At 40.9% G+C, this 16,886-nt stretch overlaps 1 protein-coding gene across 6 annotated transcripts in view; it reads right to left on the reverse strand.

Moving 5' to 3' along the window:
- Positions 1-6,826, reverse strand: part of SMC5 (structural maintenance of chromosomes 5) — an 84,204-nt gene extending 77,378 nt beyond the window's left edge. For all 6 annotated transcript variants that reach the window (XR_001398836.3, XR_011497330.1, XM_014845996.3 and 3 more), the window contains exon 1: positions 4,319-6,826. Coding sequence is in view for 4 of the 6 variants with exons in the window: in XM_014845996.3 (XP_014701482.3) it covers positions 4,319-4,506 (188 nt within the window). In the remaining 2 variants the exon portion in view is untranslated. The remainder of the gene's footprint in view (positions 1-4,318) is intronic.
- Positions 6,827-16,886: the final 10,060 nt, after the last annotated feature.

The raw sequence follows: 16,886 nt of genomic DNA on the forward strand, positions 1-16,886 counted from the left end.
GGGAAATTACTAAGCAGAGATAAGAAATGAAGAATATTCTTTTTACAAAAGCACTTTTTCTTGCTTTACATTATCATTATCTATAGGCTTCCTCAAATTCCTTTAAAAACTAGCTAACCTTACAAGTTTTATGTTATTTATAGGTCGTTATAAAAATCTATCGGTAGAAGAAATGAAAGAGTGATAATGTGTATCTAAAATAAGAACATCAGTGAGAAAATAAGATTTCATATGCTTTTTCCAAATATTGTCTGTGGAATAAAGCAAAGTTTGATATTATTTATTCTTTTTTAATAATTATAATACATGCGAGAACATATTAAACCTACTGTATAAATAAAACAATTTTAAAACAAATTATATTTAAGAGAAGCAATGGCTCATGTTAAATCTGTGGATTTTACATTTACATTTCTCTTGAATTAAAATGCTTAATAGCAACCTTTCATATTTTAATATTTGAAACAATCCAAATTATTTTCATTCTAATCAGCAAACTGAAGATATATATCAACTCCATGGTTTCATTTTATTATTAATTTTTAAAAATAACATCCATTTCCTTTAACATGCTGCCAGAGATTCACCAAAGGATCTACTGTTAGTCCATGTTCAAATAAACTTTATTCCTATGGAAGGAAACAAGAATGCCTTACCACCAAGCACTTTAGTAAGATCTCACACCAGAAAGCTGCATGGTACCCAGCACTCTACCTACCTGCACCAGGAGCATCTAATCCTTATTAGCTGCCGGGACAGCTATGGCAAAATGGGAAGCAAACTCTCGCTCGGATATTCTTCCGCCTTGTCTTTGAATACCCTTAACTGGAACCCAGAAATAATGTCCTGTTCCCATAGGGTTTCAGTTAGGGGCCAACTAATTTCCCAAGAATAAAAGCTTAGCTTGCTACTAACCTGCTAAGTATATAAATAATGTAACCAAGCATACTTCAACTTTAATACTGAAAAAAATCAATAATTTTGAAATTCCAGGTGGTAATAAAAATAAATACAGATGGTAAGGGAGAAATACTTTCTGGCAGCTTTCCAACCTCACAGCTCTACACAGCAACTATCTACTTGATCTCTTCAGATGCTTTGTTTTGTTAACAGCTGGGTCTTAAAGAAACCCTTTACAACCACTAAAATAAAACCAGTTTGGGAACGTCAGACATCTAGAAAATTACCTGACTCGGAACTTCTTAATCTCAACACATGAAGCCTCATTCTTTTAACACTTGAACTTCCTGCTGTGAAAGCTCTGCACAACTGTCTTACTAAAATAGTGATGCAATTGGTATTTAAGAAAACAATCAAAACAACAAGAAAAAGCATGAGAATTTCTGGCCTACAACATACACATAGATATTATAAACAGGAAGAGTTGCCAAAAACAAAACAAAACCTCTGCATTAAAAATATTAATTGTTCTGATTCTATAATACGTTTATTGAGAATTCTCTTTTTGTGAGCTTCTTTTTCTCTGAGCTCCCCATGAAAGGGCTATTGTCAAATGCCCACCCTTTTCTCAGTCTACACACTTTGCCTGGTATCTCAAGCATTCTCCATGGCCTCAGGTACCATCTACATGCTAAAAGTAGGCCCAAATGACCTATAGACACAATTACCACCTCAATAACTCTATTTGGATCTCCCACAACAGTCACTTCAAAGTTAACACATTCAAAACTAAATCCACCATCTTTCCCATCCAAAACCACCCTTGTGGTCTCTTAGTGAATCATACCATCATTCATCGCATTGCCCAAATCAGAAACCAAGGCATTAGTTTTGCATCATCCTTGATTCTACCATCTCCTTCACCTCTACCCACGCTACCCAGTCGTCCAATCAATCACCAAATCATGTTAGTAGACATGCAACCTGACTTGTTAAAAGAAGAAAGAAAGAAAAAGAATAACTAAGAAAAAAATAGGACCCTTCATAATTCAGCTCTAGCTTCACCTTTTTCTGCTTTCTGTCTCCTTCCCCTATTCTCTAATCAGACCTCTAAATTCTACCAATAATGAATTTCCTTCAGCTTCTTGACGATCTTATACTTCCTTCTTTCTCCAAGCCTTTGCATATGCTATTCCTTCTGCCAAGAACTCTCTCCCTCCACTCCCAATCCCATTCAACTTGGTTCACTCAGAAATCTTTCCCTTGACTGCTCTCTTCCAGGCCATTTCAGTGCTCTAAGCCTACTCCTCCTACTTCATTCCTAAACTCAAAGTCCTCTCACCATGAAAATAAACCAAACCTCACCCAGTGCTGCACTTCCAGCCATCTTTTCTTTCTCCTGTTCCTGTCCAAGCTTTACTCCCTCACATTCATTCATTCTTCTATGACTTGCAAAGTTTCCTGCTTCCACTGCTTCATCTAAGGGTCAGACTTCCTAAATGCTAAATGCAATGGGCTCTTTTCAGTCCTGTTATCTGACCCCAATGTAGCAGATGATATCTTTGAAACACTCTTTTTCCCTCGCTTCTTAAATAATACTCTCGCACGGTTCTCCTCTTACCTCCCTGAACAGTTTCTTCTCAATCTGTGAGTTCCTCTTCTGCTCATCCTTCAATGCTTTATTCCTTCTATTTAGATTTCCTTTTGAGCAATCTCAATCATTTCTGCAACTTCAACAAACCACCTGTATGCATGATTCCCAAATCTCTCACCTGTTCACATCTTCCTGTAAGCTCCAGACCCTTATAAATACTGTCTACAGAAGATCTCTTGTAGATGCCCCACAGGAAACCTCAAGTCACACAATCCAAAAGGCATTTAAAACTATTCTCCCCAAATTGCTCCCTCTTCTGAATGGCACCATATCTCACCAATCAGTCAAGGGAGAGTTGAGAAAAATACTGCATTTCTCTCTTATCCTCATCCCTCACAATTTGTAGCCAGATGCTGTCAAATCTGTTTCTGCTCCTACTCCCCACTGCTACTCCTAGGTTCAAACCCTGATCATCTCCTGCCTTGACACTGTAAACGTCTTCTTGCCTCCAATCCTGCACTCTTTCTAAACCATCCTTCACATTGCCTTCAGAGTAATATAAATCACATGTTGTTCCCTGCTTCAAATGCATCCTGGTTGCCTACAGGATGAAGCTGGAATTCCTCAGCACAGAAAAAATAGACCCTCAACAGTTCCCTACCTGTTCAGTATCAGCTCTGTCCACCTACTGACTCACATCCTACGTTCTAGCCCTACTAAAATACTGGACACTTCCTAAAAATAAACTGCATCAGGCTGTTCCTTCTGTCTACAACGCTCTTCTCTTAAGACTTTCATAACCTCTTGTACAAAGCCCTTTCTCACAGTTGTGGACAAAATTAACCACTTCATCCTTTGTGCCCCCCATGGCATCCTGATATATACGTTATCATGATAGATACCTTATTTGATTATATTTATCTTTCCTGATCGAGATTCAAACAGCAGTTCAGCTACTTATTACCTGTGTATATGTGGGCAAATCAACATCTCTGAGCTTATCTCATCAATAGAGATAATATACAGAGTTGTTATGAGAACAGTAAGAGAGCATCGTGTAACTAAAGTACCTACTTCTACACCTGGCACACGATAGATACTTGAAAAAAAATATTGGGGTTGTCATTGAGATTCTGTTTCCCCTACGACACTATGTGCAAGCTTTAAAAAAAAAGACGTCGACCAAATGAACTGTAAGGTGTTAGACAGACACAAGGTATTTCTGTCAAAATATATTTACTAAATTCTAAAGTGATTATTACCATTATGAGTTGTCCGAAGAGAAAGAAAGGAAACCAGAAAAGAAAGCTGGGTTTGGAGGGGTCAAGAGCATGTTGGGAGGCCCAACAATTGAGAGTAAGGCTTACTTTTCTTGCACACTTCAACCTCCATCCAGAACAACCTTCACCATCTTTGTCTACCCGGCGACTGCCTACTGTTTACTAACCTGCCACAGCATCGCTGCCACTCTGCTTTAACTGTTGCTTCCTGAGTTCCCAGGGCCCACAGTTTTGTGAATTACAGATTATGTTCTCCCTCTATAGGCCCTGACTCCCGGCCAGCAGAGATCTAATCCCTACTGCCTCCACTGCCCGCCATATGACGCCTTCAAAAAACGTTAGTGGAATGAATAAAAAAACCCGCATCACTCAAGACCCACTCCTACCGCACCACACACGTCAATCTCCACGGCCTACGAGTAAACATCCTCCCGGTAGCCCCGGCACGAATTCACGGCCAGCCCCACAAGCCAGGCACACTTCCGCCCACCCCCCACGCACGCAGTCCGAGCCCCCGGCCGCGGCGCGGCCTCCAGCCACTCACAGGAAGTTCTCCATCGCGATGCGGACTATGGAGCCTTCCACGAAAGGCCCGGACGACTGCAGTAGCCGTGGCGCCGGCGGAGCCGAACTCTTTCTCTTGCTCGGGACCTCGGATGAAGGATCTCTCGGGAGAGGTCTCTTGGAGGCCAGGGGGCCTGGGGTCGACGTCTTCCTACTCGGAGTCGCCATCCTGGCTTCCTCTCCGCCCCGCGGCAGCTTCCGTTCCCACCGACCTGCAGCACGGGCGCCCAGGCGCCCCGCTCCCGCGCGACCTGCCCCGCGCGCGACAGCGCCTGCGAGCCCGCCCCGCGCCTGCGCAGTCCCGGCCCGCTGACGTCAGCGGGCAGGCCCCGCCCCGCGCCTCGGTGGCCTGAGCGGGTGAGAATGCAGGTGGTGGGGCGTCTCGTGGTGCGGGCGCTGGGACTGCTGTCTCTGTTTCTGCGTGGTTCAGAGTTTAACTCAGGAAAAGATGTCAGTTGCATTTAGTATTTTGAAAGCCCTTTAACTGCTCCGAGAAAGCAGACCCGCAAGGGGGCGGAAGGAGGCGTTTGTGATGGCACCTGGGGCGGGCCGGGGACACGGGGCGGACGACGTCTGGCCAGCCTCGCTCGCGCTCCACCCGCGGGCCCGCCCAAGTGCGCCGGCGCTCGCCGCTCTTTGGCTCATCGTCTCCTCAGCTTGCTTCCCGTTTGCTTCCCATCAGGTCCCCGTGCCTAAAAAATGAAAACTCTTCCAAATCGCTCTACGCCCGTGTTCCCCTTAGAGCGTCGCGCGAGGTCTCCCGCGCTCTCCAACCTGGGAAAAGAGGACGCCGCGCGGACCCTCAGTGACTCTCCACGCCCTCGCTCCCTGATTCCCTATTAAGACTTCCTCCTCCGGGGTTTCTAGAAATCCCCGAGCTAGAGTGCGCTGGCTTCATTGAGTGGGTGCTTCCCCTTAAATCTGCTCACATTCATCAGGATAGCCCCCTCGTTAAAGATGCCGCGCCCTGAGGTCCACGTAGATCTTCATTCACTCAATAGTTAATGTCTCGTCTGCAGGAGGCTGGGGCCGCGGCAGGAAAAGAGCCAGGCAGGGTTGCCTGTCTTGGAGCTTATTTTCTGATGTGGGAGGCAGAAAAAGAACAAGTGGAGCGGCAATTGCTCAGGATCATTTCGGGCTGTGATAGGTGCTATGAAAATAAAACAGAATGAGCGCGATGGGGGAGGCATGGAAGGCCTGTCGAGGAGGGGTTGTTTGAGCTAAACCCTGAAGGAGAAGGAGCCACGCGCATAAATGACAAAAGAGCATGCCTGCCGGGCAAGGACAGAGGCTCTGAGGTGGAACAAGTGGGATGTTTGAGGAACAAAGGGAAGGCCAGTGTGGCTGCGGTGAAGTGACCCAGGTTGCACAGCAGAGCCTTGCCCGTCATGGCAGAGCTGGATTTTATTTTTCAGCGATGGGAAGCCTTTGGATGGTTTGAAGCAGGAGAGGGACATGATCTGATTGAAGTTCTAAAATGACCGCTCTGGTTGCTATTTGCAGGGGTCAAGCTTGGAAGTGGGGGGGCCAGTCAGGAAACTATTGCAGTAGGACCTGGATTCCTGACTCCTGGACCACTGCTCCTGCCCCAGGTGTCTGCTTCTTCCTTTCACACAAATGGAATCCTTTGTCTCTAAAAGTTATAACCAAAGAAAATAGAATAAGTAAAAAGCGTGTGAACTTGGCGTGGTTATTAGAAATTTTTAAAAATGCAAATGAAAATGAACAGCTTTAAAACTGTTCACATGGTGGTAAATAACAAAAATAGTCAGTGCTTAGGAGTGCATGATGCTGTCATTCCCAACATTGCTAGTACAGATTTTTTGCAAAGTAATTTGGTACTCTGCTTGAAGAGCATTAGAAGAGTCAAATTCTTTGAGGAAGTGATTACATTTGGGGGAATCTATCCTAGTGGAAAAATAAGAATATAGGCAGTAGTAATGGGAGTTAAGGGCAGGGAACCAGTCTGATCATTTCTGTACCATCATCAGTTCTTTACTGAACTAATCAAATTGTGCGTATAAACTTGAAAGTTTAGAATGAACCCCTGAACTTGTGATGACCCCACAGATGCACACAGCCAGTCTAAACAGCCAGCCAGTCACACTCTATCACCATCCTTTAAAAAGGAAAATATTACTGGTTTTGCTTCTAATTATGAAAACAATACATGTTAAATTCAGAAATTTGGGGAATACGCACAGAAAAACAAACATACACAAAGGGAAAATTTACTCATAATTCCTCTAACCAGACTAATCACTGTTAAGATTTTGGGGTATGTTTTATGTATTTTTCCTTGTATATGTGTGGTATGCTCCTTTTGTTAAAAAAAAAAGTATCATACTGTACAAATTGTATTATATATACTGTTATTTAACCCTCTTTTTCTCACTGGATATATTATGAATGTCTTTCTATGCCATTACATATTTTTCTGTGACATAGTTTTAAGTAACTATATAGTATTCCATTAAACAGATATACTACAATTGATTTAGATACTTCTTTTTTTGTTGGACTCTATGACTGGAAGTTTGCATGAACTGAGGATCCTCTGGCAGACTACTCTAGTTCAGACATTTGTCTTGCTACTTCTGGATTCTTTAATTCCACTGGTGAAAACTGCCTTGAAAAGGGTGCTGTTCAAGAGGCAGAGGGAGACGGTTTTGGGAGCAGAATATCAATTAACCAGGATCTGATGCTAATGAATGAGCCACAAGAGCTAATCCTATGCTTCTTAGGGTTTTAAGTCCAGTCAGCTGAGTTCATCATGCCATCTTTGCTAGCTAATAGATGTGGCAAAGCAATTGTATTTAACTTTATACTGACCAAGGAGTAAGTGAGTGACGGCCATTTTCAGTGACAGCCTTCTAATTCTGCAGAAACATTAAAACTGACACAAACAAAAGGTTGGCAGAAAGGGGCAGAGTCAAGGGTTATAAATATGTTTCACCTCACCATCAGAATACCATCTTCTGTGTTCTCTTTCTTGACTTCACCCCAAGCCCTTGATAAAGATGCCACGATAGCAGGAAGGTGGGGCAAGATGCATGCAATGGGACTCAGCTGAAACCATCTCTGACAGTTTTACTATTCCAGTTCTAACAAGAACCCTCACAGGCTAACACGAATAATCTCTGGTTTACATAACACGTGAGAGGGAATATTGCTTTTGCTTCTGGCAAATTCAGAAAGTGGCAAAGTGAACCCTCATGGCTTGAAAGGAAGGGAAGAAGTCAGATGCTAAAACCTAAGTCCTTGGCATTCGGGAACAATGCCTCTCCCCCAGACCTTCCCCTCCCCACTCCCCCCCCCCCCCACCCCCGCCACTTTGTAATCAACCTAGTTCAAGAACTGTTGGGGAAGATCTAAGCAGGGATGAGGGGTTCTGAGGAGAACCATCGCCCCTCCCACAGGGGAACTAAAACCCCTACAGCAAGCTTCTGCTAGAGCTAAGGGCGCTTTAAAGTTTTTAATTTTAAAAAATATTTTTCAAACATCACACAAATGTTTAAAACAATCAAAATATGAGTATTGGATCCAATGTGAGTATTGGAACTGGTTGTAGCAATAGCTCTGTATTAGTAGAAATAGCTAATACTAACAGCATTTACCATATGCCAGCTACTGTTCTAAGCCCTTTTTCATATTTCATTTTTATCTTCTGGATCAATGTCTCAACAGATTTGCCTCTTCCCAAAATTTCCATCCCAAAAGATTTTAAGAGATTTTAAAAATCGTCAAGAATTAATATCTTTGTGATTTGTCGTGATAGAAAGCCTAGAGCTAAACAGGCTTTCATTCCTTTTGAGGATATAAAATGAGAAAACAGTATTAAATTGTTCCAGAAGGATTTTACCTTCAATTTCAGAAAGATCACGAACAAGGCGCTAAAGGGCTGTGTGCGATCTCCTTTTCTGCCAGTCCTTGCAAAGTGAACTGACAGTCCTCCCGGCCCAGGCGAGGGCGGGTGCGGAGCAGAGCTTTGGGAGGATCTGCCGGGAGGGCCAGTGTTCCCCTCACACCGTTACTTCCCAATGGAAAGAAAGTTGGGAATTGTCAGAATTGTGTTAAAATCTGTCGAAATCTGCTACGTAAATTATAAAATAAGTGAGTTCTTTGGCATTGGTCACCAAGAGTGACATTTCATGCCAGCCTCTCAACAAGCTGTGGTACTGCTGAACTCCCCCATAAACCTGTTGGTTTAAGTTTCCTTCCACAGCTTTGATTGGGAGCCATAAAGCTTTTTTTATAATTAAAATTGTATTTGTATTTTTGTTATTATTTTTGGAAGTCTGAAAACCCCAAAGGCACAAAGCAGAACTTAGCAACCGTTCATCCATATCCCTACAATCAAGAATAAACACTGTTAACAATTGGGCATGATTTCACTGTCTTTTTTTCTATTATCTACTTTTTTTTTTTTTTGAGGAAGATTAGCCCTGAGCTAACTGCTGCCAATCCTCCTCTTTTTGCGGAGGAAGATTGGCCCTGAGCTAACATCCATGCCCATTTTCCCCTACTTTCTATGTGAGACGCCTACCACAGCATGGCGTGCCAAGCGGTGCCACGTCTGCACCGGGGAACCCCAGGCCGCCGAAGCAGAATGTGCGCTCTTAACCACTGTGCCACCGGGCCGGCCCCTCTATTATCTACTTTTTAAAAAATTACATATGAAGCATATGGATACATTCTCCTCTTAAAAATCAGAACATACAGATAAAATTAGTGTACATTTGACGTTTTATTTCGGAATTTTACTACATTCCTTAATCCCCAGTATTAACTACTCGTATATTTGTTCAGTGTGTAATGTAATGCCCTTTAAGGCGAGTTTTGTAGTTTATGTGCATTTTATTTACAGAAAATATGTACTAATAGTGCAAGTGTGAATGCATTACATAAACATATAATGTATTGCATGCATATATATATAAATGTATTAGCATAAAAATACTGTAAGAATAGTTATACAACCTGGTTTTTCATTCAAAAATATGTTTTTGAGATATATCCATGTCGACACATATAAATCTGGTTCCCTTTTAACTGCTGTTAGGGTTTGATATAAATATAATATACTTTCTCCATTACTCTCCTGATTTGATGTGTAGATTGCTTCCAATTTTTCCTTTTTACGAACATTGCTGCAGGGAGCATCCTCAGACACGTCTTGATGTGTACGTGCTGGCATTTCTCTAGGATAGATACCAAGAATGGGAATTGCTAGACTGTACACCACACTAATTACTTTCCTTCAGTTTCTTGGTATTGTTGCTTGTGACTAATTTCTTAGTAATTGTGATTATTTGAAAATTATGTCAAAACAAAATTTCTCTGTTTTTTCCGCTCTCTCTAGCATTGGCTTTTGCTCAGTGGCTATTCTCTCTCTCTCACACACACACACTCACACACATCCCTCTCCTCTCCACAGTGTCCTCTCTTTTTCCCACCAAATCCAGGTTCTGTGGGGCCTGAAGCTTGTCTAAGTTTTGAAGCCCCCCCTGAAAAAATACAAAATTACAAATACACAATTAGGATAGTGATTATTATTCATTCAGAATGAAAGAAGAAATGACCACCTCAGCACTATTGACTGTTTGGGTAAGACAAAATTCTTTGTCGGGGGAAGAGGAGACGGCTCTCCTGTACATTGCAGGAGGGTCAGTAGCATCCTTGGATATACCCACTAGATGCCAGTATCACCTCCCTAGTTTTGACATCCAAAAATGTCTCCAGACATTGGCGAATGACCCATAAGGGATAAAATCGCCCCTAGTTGCTCTAATCCTGCCCACTCTTTTAGAATATAGAAAAAGAAGGAAGCCTTTCCACCTCCTCTTATGAGTCTAACTTTGTCTAAATCTCCTAGTTCCTAAGAAAATGAAAATTTTCTGTCAATCTTACTCATGAAACACATATGTAAGTATCTAGCAATGTTCAAAAAAGAAAATATGTCGTGACCTAATTGGGTTTATTACAGGAATTCAAGGTTGATTGAATAGTATCAAATCAAATCAAATCAATTAATATGATTCCTCAGACAAAAAGATTACAGGCAAAACATCAAAGCACGAAAAGCATTCAATTATTTTCAACACACATTCATAGTTAAAATTTTGAGGAAACTGTGAGTAGACAAAAGCTGCCTTCAACCAATAAAATGTTACTCCAAAAACCTTCAACAAACTCATATTCAATGATGAAATGTTTGGAAGTATTCTAAGTTCTGGAAAAAGTTGAGGATGGTACTATGATTACTTCTATTGAGCACCATATTGGATATCTCAGCCTGCCAATTAAGTTAAGAAAGTAGAGCAAACAGAGGAGTTGAAAAGGAAAAACTAAAACTGGCTTTATTAAGAAGCCTGACCTAATAGCAAAAGAATATTTTGGTGGGTAGAATAATGGCTCCCCAAAGATGCCCACCTCCTACTCCCCGGAACTTATAAATATGTTGCCTTACATGGCAAAGGGGAATTGCAGATGTAATTAAGTTAAGGATCTTGAGATGGGGTGATCATCTCGGATCATCCAAGTGGGCTCAATATAATCACCACGGGCCCTTGTAAGAGGGAGGCAAGAGGGTCAGGGTCAGAGGAGATGTGACAACAAAAGCAGATGTTAGAGTGATGACACAGCTGGAAGGGGGCCATGAGCCAAGAATGCGGGAAGCTTCTAAAAGCTGGGAAAGGCAAGAAATGTCTTCTCCCCTGGAGCCTCCAGGAGGAACACAGCCCTGCCGACACCTTAATTTTAGCCCCGTGAGACCCATTTTTAGAATTCTGACTTCCAGAACCGTAAGAGAAAAAATGTGCTGTTTTGTGCCACAAAGAGTGTGGTAATTTGTTTCAGCAGCAATAGCAAATGAACGTCAATGTAGAGTCTATTCCAAGAAGCAATAGAGAGCTTAGCAAGTTTGCTAGATATATCAAAGACTTGCCAGATGAATCAAAGACTTAAAGGTAATAGGAAAAAGTAATTTTTTAGAAGAAACCACATGGGAATGTCTTTAAAAACACAGGGTAGGGAAAAGTTTCTTAAATAAGACAAAAAAATATACAAACCATAAAGAAAATTCAAAGATTATTAATTCATATATATTAAAAACTAAGGCCTTTCGGGGCTGGCCCCGTGGCCAAGTGGTTAAGTTCCCGCGCTCCGCTGCAGGCGGCCCAGTGTTTCGTCGGTTCGAATCCTGGGCGCGGACATGGCGTTGCTCATTGAACCACGCTGAGGCAGCGTCCCACATGCCACAACTAGAAGGACCCACAACTAAGAATATACAACTATGTACTGGGGGGCTTTGGGGAGAAAAAGGAAAACAATAAAATCTTTAAAAAACAAAACAAAACAAAAAAACTAAGGCCTTTCATGATCAAATTCACATAATATGAGTGGGGAGGAGGGAGTCACAAGCTAGAAAAAAGATATTTGCAACATTTAAAATCAAACAGAAGCTTAGTATCTGGAATATTAGAGAATTCCTACAAATCTATAAGAAAAAGATACATAGCTCAAAAGAAAAACTGGCAAAACAAACAGGCATTTTGCATAAGGTGAAACATGAATGGTCATAGAAAATACGATAAGCTGCTCAATTTAATTCATAATTAGAGAAATGCAAATTAAAACCTCAATGAAATAAATTTCATAATTATCAGATTGACAAAAAGTAAAGTTTGGCACTCATTTGTACTGGTAAGGGGAGTGTAGATTAGTGCAGCCAGTTGGCAAGCAGTTTCTCATCATTTAGTAAAGTGTACCTTTCGTACAAACCTGCTATTCATATGCTAGACATCTAATAACCGAACAAAATTCATACTGGTACCCGGGTACTTGTATGAGCATTGTTCACAATAGCAAAAACTAGACACAACCCAAATATTCATCAACACTAGAATGGATTAATAAATCACAGTATAATCATTCAATGGAATACTATGCCACAGTGAAAATGAATTAACTACGGCTGGAAATTCAACATGGCTGAATCTCAAAACATAATTTTGAGCAAAAAAGAAAAATTATGGATGAATATATATACAATGATTTCATGTGTATAATTTTTAAAAACCACCAAAACTAAGCAATATATTGTTAGGATGCATATATATGAGTTAGGACCACAAAAGAACAAGGAGACAAATGATTATGATTAACTTGAATTTTAGGATAATGGTTACCTCTCTGGGAAAGGGAAGACAATTTGATTGGGGTGTAGTCCATAGGACACTTCAAAGTTATTGAGAATGTTCTATTTCTCATGCTGTATCAATGGTATGTGAGTGTTCATTTTATTATTACTCCTTAACACTTACATATGTGTTCTATATTCTTTTACATTACTATTCTATTACTCTTTTAAATTATGTTTCACATGAAAAGTTAAGCTATTTTTAAATGAGAAAAAAAGAGAAAAATCTATAATGTGTCCATGTAATTCACCATATTAAAAGATTAAAAGGGACAAATTATATTATCTCAACATATGCAAAGAAACATCTAAGTTCAATGTCTCTTTTTAATAAATTCTTAGAAAACTATGAATGGAACTGAAGTTTCTTAACTTGATAAATGCTATATATCAAAAACCTAGAGCACACATCATAATTAATGGAGAAATTTCTGTTCGTTCTTATTACGATCACAAGAAAGATGCCACAGTCCCCATTATTGGAGATCAAAGATAACACTCTAAGATGAGAAAATGCCTTAGGAGATTTAAAGATTCTGTGCTGGTTTTTCTCTGCTTGCCCTGTCATATCCATTGTCCATCCCTCTTCACCCTGCTCTGTGTCCTTGGAGACTGAGACTGCATCATCTAGGCTCAATGGCCAGGGGCATATGTTCATGTTAAATTTTTAGTGTGTGGATTTCCAGACCATGAATAATAAGAATAAGAATAATGATAATTATTCTTATTCTTATTATTATTGGTGAGGCAGATTGGCCCTGAGCTAACATCTGTTACCAATCTCCCTCTTTTTGCTTGAGGAAGATTGTCGCTGAGCTACCATCTGTGCCAATCCTCCTCTACTTTATATATGGGACACCGCCACAGTCTGTCTTGATGTGTGGTGTGTAGGTCCACACCCAGGATCCAAAACGACAAACCCAGGGCTGCTGAAGAAGAGTCCACTAACTTAACCACTACACCACTAGGCTGGCCCCAAGACCATGAAATTTTGATGGACCAAAGAGACTCTTTATATCCCTTGTTATTTTTTGGAAACCACACACATACTCATACTAAACAAATGCTTTTATTGAGCATTTGTTTACTTAATCCAGAAATATTTGCCGAGTATGCTAGGCAGCGGGGTTACAAAATTGAATAAGCGACCATCCTTGAGGAGACACACGGATGTAGAAAAAAGACTTTAGGCTTAGGGTGATCAATTCTGCTAGGGGTATGTACACAGGGTAAGCAGCACGGAAGAACCACTAAGAGTGGCTGGAGCAGGAAGAGCAGAGGAGGGCATTCCCCAGGTGCTCGTTAAAATGATCCTGGATTGCTGGTAATAAAGAAAAAGAAGCTGATAAAACGACAAGATTATATGGTTGCTTTATCCTTAAGATGGCACTATAAACTCACAATTCCTTTGTAAAGAAAGAATACATAAAAATACTGCAATTTATCCAAAAATTTCACTCAAACCTTAGAATATAAACTAGAATGGCTTTTGTGTGTCAGACACCAAGGGCTTATCTGTATTATTTTCATTTAATCTCTATAGCATCCTTAAGTAGGGACAAGTATTTGCCCCACATTGCAGACTAGGCATAGGAGTCAGAGAAGGTGTAAGTGACATGCCCTCAGTCACAAAGCCTTTAAGTGGCAAAGCCAGGATTTAAACTGAGACAGCCTGAAGCGGAAACTGTGCGCTTAATCGCTACACTGTAGCACCTCGTTCTAGTAATCCATATGTTGAAAATGCAACATAAGAATGATCCGTTATGAAAACATTTTTTTTCCCCAGTTCTGGTTAAATCACATGGGAAAACATGTCCCCTGCATGGAAATAAGAAGTCAAAGAGCCCATGTCATGGCCCTCAGAGAGTGACAGAAGACATCCATCTGGGCACCTGGAACACTAATAGGTGTCTGTTGGTTCTCACTGCTCCGCCCAGACCACAGCCTCCCTGGTCAGACGCCCCTCCCCGGCCCTCCGAGAGCACCCTGGACATCTCACCTCATGGTACTTAGCACTCTGAATGGGCCTGACCGGTTTAGATCTCTGTTTTCCTCACCAGTACATGAGCATCTTTGTAACCTCCATGCTTGGTAGAATGGCTGGAGCATAGATTTCTCAACAAATCTTTGCTGAAGTTTTTCTTCTTCCATATTAAACCAGACCTTGCATCAGAGCCACTATTTTCTTGGTATCCTGTCCTTCACTCCCCTCTATCCATAAATAATCTCCAACTTAGACAGCAAATTATAGGAGAGAAGGCAATTTGTGTGAAAAGTAGTTTCTATCTGAAGCACTTGTGTGGTTAGGTAAGAACTGGAATAAATGCAAACACTGGGTTTAAGTTGTGAAGCAGTCGCTATTAGCGTGCCTTCCCCTAGGGCATTTCTAAACTTGAGAAAACTGTATGGTGCTTACTATCCTTCCATATTTCATCCAGGTGAAGTACAGTTTAAATGAATGCCAAGGGCAACCTGGAAAAGGAAAAGAAGCATCCAAACAGCACATCTTGCCAAAGGAGTATAATTGAGGGAGGGTAAATTAATCCGCTCTCTCCCCTTCCACCTCCTCTCTTCTATGAACTTTAGAGTGTGTCTTAGCAACAAGTGGTAATCATTACCTCCTTCCTTTCTGCCCTAAGTCAATAACTAGCCCCAAACCCCCACCTTTCGCCCCCTCAGTTCCCAAAGCTGGTGTCCCAAGTAGTCGTTCTGGTTTGGCAAACTTTGGGGCAATTTTGATAGCCAATAAATCCTCTCGAGGGAGGGAAACTTGGAACCTTTGGCAGAGTTTAAACTGGTATTGGGGGTGGAGTTGGTAGGCGAGCAGGCAGGTGCAGGAGGCAGTCGTATAAGGATTAGAACACAGGTTTGTCAGCGAAACAGACCAGGTTCAAACCCAAGCCCTATACTAGCCCCTGAACTTGGAGAGATTCAGTTTCTTTATTTATAAAAGGGAAATATCATTAGATCTACTTCATGGGTTATTATCAGGATTAAATAAGAAAATTCATATAAATCTCTTTGAGCAATGTCTGAAAATAGTAAGTATTCAATAAATGTTCACTATGATTATTAACATGGATTTATGCAATCCATAAGCAAGGAGGCTGGTGAATTACTTCATTCATTCACCACGAGGTATAAACCCTTGACTATGTACCAGATACTGTGTTAGGTCCTGGAGATACAATCTTCATTTCTTTATTCAGCAAATATAACTAAGCTCTGGACAGGGATAATACTGTCAGGAGATTATCATGTCTAGCATGCTGGTGAATTGGTCATCATCTTGAAATCTTCCTTCCCAATGTCCCAACTCCATCTAGGGATTTCCCCACTCTGAGTAATTAATCATTGAGTAGAAAGGATTTGATTCACAAAATTTTGCTTTCTATAAAAGTCTATTTTCCCCATAAACCTCAGATGTTTATTTTGTATAGTTGAGTGTTTTTTGTTTTCTAAAGAATGTGGTGTTCAGGGAAGTGTAATGCTCTTTACAGATTAATTTATGGGTTCTGACATTCTTGGTGGGAAAACCTCCCAACTCCATGAGAACAATGGATTTTGGCCACACAAAGCAGTGAGTGGTATGGGCTTTGGGGCAGACAGACCCGGACTATAAAATAAAAAAACAGCTGTGGAATCTTAAGAATTTTTTCACTCTTCTGAGCCTCATTTTCCCTATCTGTAAAAAGAGATAATATCTCCATCTTGGAGGATGTTGGGAGGGTTAAATTCATTCATTCATTCAACAAGTATTTCTTTGTTGAGCACCTAATATATACCAGATATTTTTTCTGAGTACTGAGACTAGCAAAGTAAACAAAACAGGCAAGAATCCTTATCCTCACAGAATTTAAATTCTAATAATATAAAATTTGAGGAAAAATTTAGATTGTTTATATGAAATAAAACACTCTTTAAAAATTAATTACTGCAGGGGCCGGCCTGGTGGCACAGCGGTTAAGTTTGTGTGCTCTGCTTTGGCGGCCCGGGGTTCATCAGTTCAGATCCCAGGTGCGGACCTATGCACCGCTTGGCAAGCCATGCTGTGGTAGGTGTCCCACATATAAAGTAGAGGAAGATGGGCATGGATGTTAGCTCATGGCCAATCTTCCTCAGCAAAAAAAGAGGAGGATTGGCAGTGGATGTTAGCTCAGGGATAATCTCCCTGAAAAAAAAAATTAATTACTGCATCAATGTATGCAGTGCTTACATAGTCACTAATAAAAGGCTTAAGAAGTATTCAGTTGTAGCGGAGCAGAGATTCAAATTATAATCTGCAGTTATGTAGTGAAGATATTCTGACAAAGAGAAATAATGTAGAAATGAGTTAACTGTCAGCGAA

The sequence above is a fragment of the Equus asinus genome, chromosome 23 (genome assembly GCF_041296235.1).
Source record: "Equus asinus isolate D_3611 breed Donkey chromosome 23, EquAss-T2T_v2, whole genome shotgun sequence".
Lineage (NCBI taxonomy): Eukaryota > Metazoa > Chordata > Mammalia > Perissodactyla > Equidae > Equus > Equus asinus.